This window comes from Myripristis murdjan, chromosome 10, assembly GCF_902150065.1.
Source record: "Myripristis murdjan chromosome 10, fMyrMur1.1, whole genome shotgun sequence".
Classification (NCBI taxonomy): Eukaryota; Metazoa; Chordata; class Actinopteri; order Holocentriformes; family Holocentridae; genus Myripristis; species Myripristis murdjan.
Genome location: NC_043989.1, coordinates 31,404,109 through 31,417,235, shown reverse-complemented (window position 1 = coordinate 31,417,235; position 13,127 = coordinate 31,404,109). Strand labels below are relative to the sequence as shown.

Below are 13,127 nucleotides of genomic sequence, written 5' to 3'. Positions count from 1 at the left end.
GTGAATTAAAGCGATTCGGAGAGTGCTGACTGAATGCAGAACTTCTCAGTCTTTTCTCGGCTACAGCAAGCAGTTTATTGCTTTTGGAAATACCCAAAGCCTTGCTCATACAAACAAAGGGAAAACAGGATCACAAATTTGAAGATCTAGTGGAAAAATATGGGTTTACTCATTTTGTAGTTTGGGGTAAACTGTCTTATACTCCATCTCTCTGCATCTTTTCATTTGAGGGAATTGATTTTATTGACTACTTTTAGGCTGACATGAATATATACAAGGCAAATTTATAGTGTTCATTATAGTAAGTGATATCACCACAAGGGAACTGTGATGATTAATGATTTTTTGTGTGTTTTTTAGCAGATCTTCATTTCATTTACATTAAACAAAAACTTAAAAAGGTTTTCTATAAGCCAATATAGAATTAAGGTGTTTGTTTACTTGTAAAATCACTTAGACTTAAAAAGGTATGTGGTAGCCACTGCCAGTTATTACAATATTTAATCCCTAATGCTCATAATGGTCTTTATACCCAATAAGACCACAGACAGCTCCTCTAACATGGTCTAAGTCAAACATAAAACATAGACTGAGTTACATTTGTGTTACCATTTTTATTTGTGTACTGTCCCCTTCCCCACAATAATCCACAAAGACAAGTGTCCATTAATATATTCATGTATACATATTATAGTGACAAATAAAAAAACAATTCACAATACAAAAGACCATTTAAATATGTAGAATGTCAATCGCATGTCAAAGTCTTGATTCAGCTTTTTTGTACTTAACATGCATTCGAAATATAAAAATAGAATTCTGATTAAGTTTATATACACTTTTTTATAAATATAAGAATACAAATGTATTTTTAAAATACAAAGATAAATACAGTCACATAGTGTACATTGTGTACCAAACCAGCAATTACAAACAATTTTTTGGATATTTAGCATTCACAAAACACAATTACATTAGAAATGCAACTTTAACGACAATTGCAGGTCTCTGTTTTTTATCTTTTTATTTCAGTTGTTTTTCTCACAGAACCTGAATGGAGTAGAGCGGTCGCTGATCTGTTTGTCGTGGTCATTTGGCCAGTACAGAACAAACTGGCGATTTTAGTTTTTGCCATGATGACAAGTTAGGAAGGCGAAGAAGAAGAAGAAGTGTGTCTCACTTGCTTGAGAACTTTACAGATGTTGTGATGTGTAACCTTGACGCATAAATTAATAAAATAATTGTGAACATTTAAATTTTTCCTGCTGTGTTACACAAGCACTCGGACAACTGTCAAAACTCAACTGAAATCTGACGCAAGTGACAAGCTATACAAGTGTTTGTTAACTTGGAATGGCTAACAGACATCACCGGAATCACGGCGTGTCTTTCCAGTACTTGGGTCCATGCTGCAAACCTTCTCACGGTGACTCACCAGAAATAGATTTTAGATGGAATTTAGTCTGGTACCATAGCAGTAATACACAGAAAAGTGGCTGCCATTCCGACCACCTTGATATGTTGATTCGAATGGGAAAGACAGTTGTACTCCATTTAGTTTCTATGGTTTTTCTTTCCTCTTTTGCCACCCAGACTCCTTCGCCTGAATTCTGTGGTGAAATTTAAAAATCAGCAGTCAGTGGGTGGTGAATTAGTAAACACGAGCAGGAAGTCTAGCTCTGCCGGACATCCTGTAACAGTTTGTTGATCTCGGCCACCAGCTCGCTGGCGTCCATCAGCTCGTGTCTGCTGTCGCTGCGTTTGCCCTGAAGGTGACCGAGTACCGAGTCGAAGTCATCCTCCTCGTAGTTCTCGGGGATTTCTTCCATGGCCGGCAGCCATTTGGAGGAAGGCCCGGGCAGGGGTACAGCCACCGGCACTGGGGCCGGGGAAGGCTGCACCAAAGTGGGGCTGACTAGTGCAGTGAGCAGTGGGCTGTTGTGGGGTTTGGGGGTCTGGCTGCTGTTTTGGGGGCTGTTTTTAGGCGCCGGCGAACTCTTGTGGCTCTGGGAGCTGAGCTTGGTGTTGGGTTTCAGGGTGTGGTAGCTGCCATTCTGGTGGTGCCCAGAAGGGCCAATGCTGCTGCCCGGATTCTGGAAGTGAGTGTTAGCCGCCCAGGCTGCTACACCTTGCTGGTGGACTGAGGGGCTGGGTTTGCCGGGGAGGTGGCCCCTCCTGCGATCCAGAGATCCTGTCATGGGGACCCCCACCCCACTGACACTAGTCCCCTTCTGGGTCTCGTTGACCTGGGCATACGCATCTAGCGACTGAGGCAGCAGCCGCTGGAACACACTGCTCATCTCTGACAGCAAGGACGTGGTCCCGCACAAGTCCTCGTCTCCTCCGTCACCTCCACCGTCCACTCCCCTTTCCTCCTCACCCCCCTCTTCACCGCTGGGGTCTTTGCCAAAAGTAGAGAAGCTCTGGTTGCGGGTGGGGCCAGTGTCAGTGCAGGGCTGGGGGGCTTTGTCCTGTGCTGGGTCGCTGGGTTGGCGGGCCTCTTCCCCAGGGATGTAGAGGTTGCTGCGGTAGTCAGAGGAGGATGAGGCTGGGGAGGCCAGCGGAGGCATCCAGCACTGATCTGAGTGACCCAGGACACGACATTCCTCTGTGCACAGCCTCATTGCTAGATAGAGAGAGAAACATCGGCATTACTCAGCAATTCCAAAAACCAAAGGTATTTTGCAGCGACAGACACTGATGCCACATTCCCAATACTTCAAAATGTGTCTAGAAAAGAGAACAACAAAGAAAGGACTGATTGCTTGTCATTGTTTTATGGGGACCATCACTCGATTTCTTTCAAAAATATGTAGTACAAAATGATTAGCATAAAAATCACCAGAACATTGCCTCAAAAAGTAAATACTGAAATACTGAAATGATATATTTAAAGGTCAGATCAGTGATGCTGGATCAGATTTCTTGTGTTTAAACAAGGCTGTGTTCAGACTGAGTTTCACAAGCATTTACACCAAAATGAAATTAATAACTTTGCTGAGGACCCCGTGGAACACCCTCAAGGACCTTGGGAGTCCCCGGACCCCAATTTGAAAACCACTGCATACTGGCTGTATTGTGTATATGTGCACAATATTAACAGAGAACCAGTATCCAAAATCTTGTATGTACATAGAAAATCTACCCTGTTTGAACAAGACAACACAAAGCCGATGAGAAATGAAAGACAGAGAGAGAATGATGTGGCGAATAAAGGCTTGTCAGTTGTGTCTGTTTCCATCGAGCTAATATTTGACTGCCTCTCTCTAGGTGTTTTTGCTGCTCTGTCTCTGGAAACATGGTGGAAATCTGCCCTAATTAGTCTGAAAGGCTCTCTGCAGGAGCGCTGCCTGCTACCTTCCAATGTATTTACCATGGAGGGACAATTCAGCAAGCCAGATCAATGCCTGTTACCCATTCAAAATAACTCCTCCTCTAAAAGCCCTGCATTTTTCCCTTTCAAGTCGCTCTTTTCAATATTAAATCTTCAAATAGCAAATCTCTGAAGAATAAATTAGACAAATCAAATATGCCAACTTAAAGCCTTCATTAAAGGAGCGCGGCGCTTTTCAGTCGTGCTATTGAGGGACTTCATTATCCCCTCATTAACATGAAAGGAACATTTATAATACATCTTAGAGCAGATGAAAAGTGCATTTGGGTGCACTGGAAGGGAGGAAAAAAAAACAGCAGATTGGGTGCCTTGCTGATGAAAGGGTGAAAAAAATGAAAGATTTAACCCAAATGATTTGTGCATAAAAAAGAAAAAAGAAAGAAAAAAGAAATGGAGTTCCAGGCAAACATTAACTTCATGCAGCAACTGCATGCCTGACAGACAGAGCAATATCATTTGAGCTGACTTTACTGACTGATTTACTTGACTAACCCACAAAGTTATTTACTTCACTGATTCTGAATTATCTTACCAGCTATCAGCCTGGTTTACTAGACTGTGGTGCTATATAGCTTGCCAGCCTCCCCTGTCATTACTGTGTTTACTTGAGAGCTTTTCTTTTATTTGATTTTATCAAAAAACAAACACTTTCATTCCCTCGGCCCAGCTATTGGCTGATAAAAGGCAGAGGGAGGGCACTGTTATCCAAGGAGCAGGGGAATAACAGAGTGAAAGACGAGGAGTCAGCGATGTTGGCAGTGAGAGACATCACAAGACTAAACTGGGAGTAAGACTCCAAAAGGCGTGTTTTACCCATTTGGAATAGTCGGTTGAGCCTTTGAAAACCTTTTTCTGTGTCTTCCTTGTGTCCTCCCCCACTCCTGCCTGAATGTGACAACACTTCACTCCTCATTCTCTCTGCAACAGAGCCGTCAGTGTGGATATTTTTAAGTGATCTTTATTTTATGATGGGCAAAATGTTTTCAGCACTCCGGCCTACATCGGTGTCCGTGGATAAGAGGACTACTTACATCGAAGACACAGAGTGCCAAAAACATTTCAGTGGCCCAAAATGTCCTTAATGTTGCTTAAAAACACTTTCAGTGTCATAAGTGAGGTCAGTCTTTTTGGTAGACATTTGATGCAAGAATAACGTACCAACTGCTTTGAGGACAGGCTCACATACACATCTTAAACTAAGCTGTAACTGCAGGTGGGTTTGTCATTGCTGCACAGCTGAGGTTTGTTCAACTTCAGCACTTTAAGTTAAATTCTAGTGGAGATCCCAAGGTGTCTAAAGATTTCAAATATGCCCTGTTGAATCCAAGAGAAATGTGTCTAAAATGATGCACAAGACACGTACATCCTTTCACATGTAGATGTGATGCTGCGGCCATAAAACAATCACATCTGGGCTTTGAATATTTCACTCAATGTAAGTGTGATGGAGCTTCAGTGAAACTGCAACCAGCAGATACACAGTATGGATGTGAGATACACAGCATGTCCTGCAACATGGATTTTTTTTCTAACTTTGTTGCTTAATGGGAAATTTAAGGGAAAATCAAGGTTTAAGAGTTATCTGGTGTCTGGTCTAAACTCTCAGTGCTTGTTTTGAATAGGTCTTAAATGGATATAAAGGCTTACAGATACACTTTCTGGAACTATATACATTCTCTAAGCATGGGTACATGCAAAGCGTGCAACAAAGTGCTCATCGTCCCCTCAAGTGGAGACACCCGATCCTGCCATAATGACAGGGCACCAGCTAAACACTGCTAGAAAAGTCACCCATGATGCACCGGGCATGGGGGCGGTAGACAGGGTGAGCATGCAGAAGGAGAAAGGTGAGGCTCGAGATGTAATTACGCTCTGCAGTACCTAATCACGAGCGCAACTCCAAGTCGGCTCCATAGCAACTACGCGTCACATGGCAATTAAACGCTGCCTTTTCATCAGGAGAGCACGAGGGCTTCAGTTTGGACGGCTGAAAGCGAAGGTTTGAGGTGGGAAAGAGGAGAGTGACTAACGAGCACAGCTTCGGTACGAGCCGGAGAGGGAGGAGGGAGGAGGTGTTAGTGATGAGATTGTCTGCCCGTCTGGGTCGACTTTAATTGGGATGTAGCTCAATTGCTGTGTTGAGTGATGGCTGTGTGGGAAGGTGGCTGGAGAGAAAGGAGAGCTACGGGAGGAGAGGGATGGTGTGATAAAAGGAGATGCAGCAGCTTGCAACTTGTGTGATGATGACTGAGGCAGGCATGAGAGACTTAGAAATTTAGGATTGTGTGAAGGTGTGGTGAGACCAAGAATATCCAGCTACAGTCAATCAGTCAGTGAAATCTGCCAGGATTTCTACAGGTTTGCTAGGCTGAGTATGGGTTGCTGTTTTGGTACAGTATTCCTTCCGTTGAGACCTAGATATGGTTGATCAATGTTTAACAAGCAGTTGGAGTTAGTGCTCATTGGAGCCAAACATGGAAATGATGTGAACTTCATGCAGTGTGACAACAGGGAGGAGTGGCTCAAAAGGAAAATCAGCTGAGACATCTGGGAAGATGCCTCAGTAACACAACTGGAAGCGCCCTTTCTTGCACTGCCAAAAATCAAGGGAAAACAATGTTTTGCCCATCAAGTGGTTATGGCAGTATCTTAGCCTGCACACAGAAAAATAATACTTCTAAATGCCTGTGAAGTTCCATGTTGAGCCATAAGCTACTAAAGAACCACTTCATTATAGCAAAAGGTTCTTCATATGGGAAAAAAAACATTTAAAAGGGGTTCTTGGCTAAACCAACTGGTTCCAACAAGATCTAATTTGAAAAAGGCTTGTTATCTTTCTTTGGTTAAAGGCTTCTGAAGAACCATTTCACCACCACCTCTAAGAACTTTTTTGATGGGTCTTTGAAGCACCTTTGGTGATTCTTTACAGAATTTGATGAACAGTTCTTCAGAATGGTGATCTGAAAGGTTCCCTTGTGGGATCAGAAATGATTCCGCTATAGCACCGGTATAAAGAACTATTTTTGGTTCTGGCTGGCATCTTTATCTTTCTTTCTATACATTTTCTCTTCTTTCTCCTTTGAAAAAACATTTCTGGTTCCTCAAAAAAATGTTGTTTATGGATCTTTGAGGCTCCTTAGAACCATCTAAAGCAATGGATCTTTAAAGAAGCATGGTGTGAAAGCTTCTGTGTGGAACCAGAAAAGGTTCATGACATCACTCTAAACAATGATTTTCAGTTCCAGTTTTATTTCTCTGTGTGCCAGTTTACAACTGACTTAAAATAAATGTCACGCAAAGATCAGCACAAATCTATTTGGAAGCCCTATCTTCAAACAAATCCACACCAGAGCCAGTTCAGGACTAATGCTACATCTAAGCTGACACTTTGGTGTCCTATTAGTAATAATTTATTGCTTAACCTAACAGTATCTTGTTGCAATCGGTCTTTGATCCACTTTGTCACTAGGAATTTAATGGACATAAGTGGGTTTGAAATTGAATTTAGGATTGTTAGAAGGTAAGCAGAGAGGGCTGACCAAAGGTAAGGAATGATAGGATGTGAAAGGAGGATTGTGGGTGGGTGGATAGGGGTGTGGTGATAATGATGGTGGTGGTGAGGGGGGTGTACCTGCATGCGCTCTGTGTTGGCCATCAGGGGCGTAAAGCTCAGTAAAGCCCTCACCCAGGAGTCTATCCATGGGCGACTCCCTGCCGGGCTCATAGTCGCTGTCCCCAGCCTCACTGTCTCCACGACCACTATCCTTCAGACTGAACTTATCCATCTCATTTAGGGCATATCTGGAAAGAGAAAGAAAGAAAAAATATAAGATTTGGGTTCAATTTAAAAACCAGGATTGCTTGATCATCGGACATAATATCGTCAAACGGTTAAGGACTTCTGCCATAATGTTGATGGATAATAAGACGCACGGAGAGGGAGAGAGAGTGCTCTGCAGAGGAGGTTTTGCATACAATTATGCAAATGCAAAGAAATATGAAGTTATTGAGGTTACAGTTTGACTCTTCACCACAAGGCTACAGTATACGGGTAAAAGAGAGCATGCGAATGTACAGACATCCAACAAAATAATGTGGAAAATATTTCTCCATGACTTTACAGCAGTGTGATATATCTATTTGATGACAAATGAGAAACAGGATATCCACTGCTCACTGCTCCCTTTGTGTTTATTTCTAGAAACATTTCAACCTTTTTGGAGCTCGTCAGGCATTTTTCCAATGAATGCCGATCAGCGATAGCTTTGGATACAATCACGGTGCATGTGTTTCTGTGAAAGCCTTGTTTACCTGTAGCTCCTGGTGTATTTGTTGCCTCTGAAGCTTGGTCGTGGCTGGTACTGGCCCTGATGGAGCATGGACAGAAGCTGTGAGACTTGCTACAATCCAAGGAGAATAAAAAGAAGACAAAAAAGAAAGAAAAGACAAAAAATAAAAGGAAAAAATGAAGAGGGGAAAATGAATAGTGATGGAGTCAAACAAGCAAGGCCACACGACAATGTGGGAGGGGCGCGGGGGGGGGGGGGGCGGGGGGCGGGGGTATGAGGTGACTTTGTGGCTGAAACGATGGTCAACAAAAATATGACACAAAGGGCTGAAGATAACAGAATATTGGGGCAAGGGACAAATTAAGAACAAATACTGAATATAGGACAAGAAAACATTATCTTTGAAGACAGAGCTTAATTTGTGTACAGTAACAAGTGGCTTTATAAGATGTGCATAACTAAATAGCAAGACAGTAATCACTTGGTGACACTAAATTTAGCAGAAAACGGGGAACAGCTTAGGGAAAACTAACCAAAAACATTCATGTCACATTCATCTCTTTCTCTCTCATGGTGTCTTACCTCTACAGGAGGCGTGGCATGGGCCAGCTCCAGTGCAAAGTTCTCTGGCACATGATTGGAGGAAATTGTAACCAGGCTGTTGAGAGACTGGCGGCTATGATGGCTCTGCCTGCTCCCCAGGGTGCCCCTCTCGGGCGCAGGAGAAGCCGAGGGGGAGCGTGGGTGGGCCCGGACGGGAAGAGTCCCATTGACGGTCGGAACCAGAGTAATGTCTGCCTTGTGGATCTGCCTGGCAGGCTTTTTAGGGTGGTTCTGGTAGCTGTTCTCCGCCACGCGACAGTTATAATTGTGTCTTGGGTCCTTCTTCTCGCGGCTGCAGCGGGCAGTGGCAAACATCACCATTACAATGAGCAGCAGGGCGCAGACGGCACCCAGGGAGATGATGACAATGAGTGAGAGGTCAAGGGGGACCTGGCTGGAGCCTGTAGGGTGCAGAGGGGGAAGGATGTCCATGTTCTCCTGCAAGGAGAGCCTCAGGAGCGCCCCTGTGGTCAGCCGGCTGGTGCCCCTGTCCTGCACCTCCACCCTGATCTCCATCACATCCCTAGGAGCCTGCTCCAGGCTTGCATTGGTCCGGAGCTCACAACGTCGCGTGTCCATCACAAACAGCCCGTCCTCATTGCCGCCAATGATGGCACAGCTCACCTCTCCATTGGCACCAGCGTCACGGTCGGTGGCCTTGAGTGTGACAACCAGCTGACCGGGTGAGGCGTACTTCCACACCGGGAGTTCAGCTGTGTGGTTTCTGAGGGAGGGAGAATGGATGACCGGCGGGTTGTCATTTTCATCCAGAATGGTCAGCAGGACGGTGGTGTTGGCGGACAGTGCAGGGTTCCCCCCATCACGGGCCTGAACGGTGAAGGCAATACGACTGACATCTTCATGGTCAAAGCTGCGTAAGGCATAGATAGCACCATTGGATGGGTCAATGGTAACATAAGTGGAAATGGGGCTCCCCTGGACCAGACCATCTACAATAGTGTAAGTGACCTGTCCATTGGTGCCCAGATCTGGATCTGAGGCCACCACTGTCATCAAATAGGCCCCAGGTGAGTTATTCTCTGATTTAAACACCTCATAACGGCTCTTCTCAAATCGGGGAGGATTGTCGTTTTCATCCAGGACCTGGACGGTGAAGTGTTTGATGGTGGAGAGGCTAGGAGAGCCCCTGTCTTCTGCTATGACTGTCAGGCTGTACTCCGACCTCTTCTCTCTATCCAGGGAGACATTGGTGAGGATCATGTAGTTCTTCTCATAGGTCTTCTGGAGCCTGAAGTGCCCATGGCCATGCAGCCGGCACACCACCTCGCCGTTCAGCCCCGCGTCACTGTCATCAACACGCACCAAGGCTATGAAAGTATCCACAGGAGCTCCCTCCGAGATGTAGGCCACCTCCTCTTTGCCAGGCGTCATGAGGTTGATGTTGATCTCTGGTTTGTTGTCATTCACGTCCACCACTTTCACCACAATTTTACAAAGTCCTGGGATGGAATTTGGGCCCAAATCCTGAGCCTGAACATCCAGCTCGTAAGAAGAGGTGGTTTCATAGTCCACTTTTTTGATAAGGGTAATGTGGCCATTTTCTGGGTTTATCTTAAATGTTTCCAAGATCTTTGGTGAGACATGGCTGCTGAAAGAGTAGACTATTTTCCCATTAGTGCCCTCATCCGGATCTGTGGCATTCAGATCAATGATTAGAGTCCCGAGGGGGGAGTTTTCCAGCAAATTGATAACATAAGCCTGCTCATCAAAAGCTGGGCTGTTGTCGTTGGAGTCAGAGATGCTGATCTTGAGCAAAGTGGAGCCGGACTTAGGGGGCACACCGTTATCTGAGGCCGTGAGCTGCAGCTGATAGCTGGACTGCACCTCCCGGTCCAGCTCCCTCATCACCACCAGCTCTGCGTACTTGGCCCCGTCCGTCCTGGTCCTCACATCAATCTTGAAGAAGTTATTAGGAGTCAGGGAGTAGGTGTGAAGAGAGTTCTCTCCGACGTCCGCGTCAGCGGCGCCGTCCAGCGGGATGCGCGTGCCCACGGACGCGCTCTCGGAGATCTCGATGGGGACGATGGCGCGGGAGAAGTGCGGGGAGTTGTCGTTAATGTCCAACACTTCCACCTCCACATGGAAAAGCTGCAGGTATTCCGTTGGAAGGGTGACTACGTCAAATTCGATGGAGCAATTGAGGTTTTTCTCGCAAAGCTTCTCCCGGTCGATTTTGGTCCCTATGCTGATCTCCCCGTCCTCCTCCCGGACCGACAAAAACGGCGTACTCCCCCGTTGCATAGCGCGGAACCGAAAGGTCAGACTACTCGGTAATTTGGATAAAACCCCGGCTACATCCTCCTTTAAACGTGCAATAACTGTGCCCACTTTTTGCTCCTCATAAACTTTATATTTCAAAGTCTTACCGGTGACGCCATGCAAAACCGTGACCAAAAGCAGTAGTTTCAGTAGTGCCGTGGAGAATATAATGCCTTTGGTTTGGTTCATTTTTGCCCCCATCTTCTGCACCCACACTGTGGCGATTACTTCCACAGAGAGATTATTTTCAGGGGGTAAAAAAGAATATATGTCTCCTCAGAAGTCTGGCATGTTAAATCCGTCACTGTTTGTCACTGTCCACCAAAAGTCTGCAAAATTGATGAAAATGAAAAGAAAATAAATATTTGGATAAATGTAAGGGGTAAATAGTCCTTGTTTGGGTATTGGAAAGCCAAAAAATTGCAGCTGCGACGCAAATCTGTTGCATATAGATCCACATACGCCCGTCGCTCCTTGTGTGTGCGTCAGTGAATGAGTAAGAGTGTATGTCTGGGCAAAGAAAAGGCGCAGCTCTCCCCTGTTCTGTGTGTGTGTGTCTGAATGTGTGTGTGTGTGTGTGTGTGTGTGTGTGTGTGTGTGTGAGAGAGAGAGAGAGAGAGAGAGAGAGAGAGAGAGAGAGAGAGAGAGAGTGCGTGTGCGCCCTGCTCCGTGCGCTCTGCTCTGTCGCCGCTCCCGTGTCTATCTCCGCCCGCCCCGCACCCAAACTGCGTCTCTTTTCCATCAGCTCACACAAAAACATTCCCCCACCACCACCTCTCCCTCCCCCTCCCCTCTCCTCCTCCACCCCCACTTCTCCCCTCTTAAATCAGGAGAATGGCCTCCTTCAGCAGCACAGGGGGGACTATTGATGCCCCCCACCCCCTCCAACAGAAGACACCCCAGTATTAAAAGTGTGTCACAACAATAGGCCAAGAGGAGGAATTATTCTGAGCTCAGCTACTTTAAACTGAGCCAAAGACTGACCCAGGGCCAGCGGCAGCAGCCCTGCATTGTTAGGTCGCAATTCACAACGTGTGCCAACTCCTGTCCTTTGTTATGCGTGCGTAAAACGCGAAGTTGTTACCCTGAGAATGGCATTAGGAAGCAAATAAACCTCACGGAGAGTTGTGGGACTCGTGTTCACCCTAAAACGAAAAATCTTCATAATAAGCCTTTTATTGTCTTCTGGGGTGTATAGTATGTTTGTGATGCGTAATTTCATTTTCATGACTATAATATCACTGTAGTTTTTCCATGATATATGTAGGTCTATGGCGTTTTTTCAGTGAATCGTTTCACTATCCTATCTTATTTTACTTTGTGCGCACTGGATGCGCAATTACGCAGCGGGCACGCGATCAGTCGATCAAATCAAATGCTGTTGCAAAGCATTCCTCTTTGACTATCCAGAGGGCTCTATGGATTTGTAAACATACTGGAAGCTAATGGCCGTGAATAGACTTGGTACATCTGTAATTCAGCTCAGTGGAAAGAAAAACATATAGGGCTGAGTGCATTTCTCAGGGGCGTCAGTTCACATGAGCAATAGCAAAGTCCATGAACCTTATATTGTTTACCACCGGGGACAGTGGAGCAATGACTAGTGTTTGGAGATCTTACTTGGTCAGTGTGATCAATTTTTAAGAAGTACAGGTTTGGACCTGGATGTTTACACAATGGGATTTAAAATAAATAAATAAATAAATAAATAGATCTGGGTTCCTCAGTTTTACTTAATGCTCTGTAATGATAAAAAAAGCTTCAAGGTCAAACCTGGACTCCCTTCAGGCTAAGGTATGGCAAGTGTCTTGCCATTTTACCCAACTGGCCCCCATGCGTGTCCTTTTCATAGCAGAAACCTCCTCCCGCCCCCACTCATGCATAATGGTGTTTTATAGAACCCACATCCCTGATCCTGGCTAAATTACCACCCTGAAAACTCAAAGTGGCGCTCAGAGAGCAAACAACCGGGCAACCGGAGCTTTATGGGGGGAGCACAAGGCCATCTGGCCGGGGCCTCAGACAACCCAAACCTGCAATTACCATCTATTCAGACCCTGCCTCCCCCACGGGTCGAGAAACACCAAGCAAGAATTAGTTCTATCCGAGCTATCAGATAATGTCAGATAAAATCTAATACCATATCCTCTGCAATTTGCTTCGGGAAAAGAATCTTTAAAACGGACTTGCAGGCTCAATTTATTGCAATTCATTCATTCAGCATTAATAAGAGGCAATGGGTTGTCTTTATTTGGGTGACATAGCTGTCTAGATAGGGCACAGCCTATGTCATAACTGCTTATTGGCTTCAGTGGAAGAGAAAGGAGAGCAAACCCACTCAGTTCTTCATATAAAAATCTAATCTAAGCTGTGCATCCAAAAAAATGTGTAACAAAATGTACAAAATATTCAAAGCAAACAAACGTTTCTGTATTCTCATCAGCCTTATATGTGCAGCCAGGCCGGCAAAAGCACATCTGAAGGTCTTGTAGACTCCATTTATCCCAAGTCATTGGGAAAGTAATGAGTTGCACTGTGCGGCCCTACATTCTCACTAAGCT

General features: G+C 45.2%; 1 protein-coding gene across 2 annotated transcripts; it reads right to left on the bottom strand.

Moving 5' to 3' along the window:
* Positions 1–633: 633 nt before the first annotated feature.
* Positions 634–11,063, bottom strand: pcdh18b (protocadherin 18b). Of its 2 annotated transcripts, none has more exons than XM_030061224.1 (4): positions 8,266–11,063; positions 7,706–7,794; positions 7,026–7,195; positions 634–2,626 (listed from the first exon to the last, which is right to left on the bottom strand). In XM_030061224.1, the coding sequence occupies exons 1-4, from the start codon at positions 10,765–10,767 to the stop codon at positions 1,674–1,676; spliced, it is 3,714 nt and encodes a 1,237-aa protein (XP_029917084.1). In that variant the 5' UTR covers positions 10,768–11,063; the 3' UTR covers positions 634–1,673. The 2 variants fall into 2 exon arrangements, with proteins under 2 accessions (XP_029917084.1, XP_029917085.1); XM_030061225.1 differs by having other exon boundaries at positions 7,706–7,761.
* Between the last annotated feature and the right edge of the window lie 2,064 nt (positions 11,064–13,127).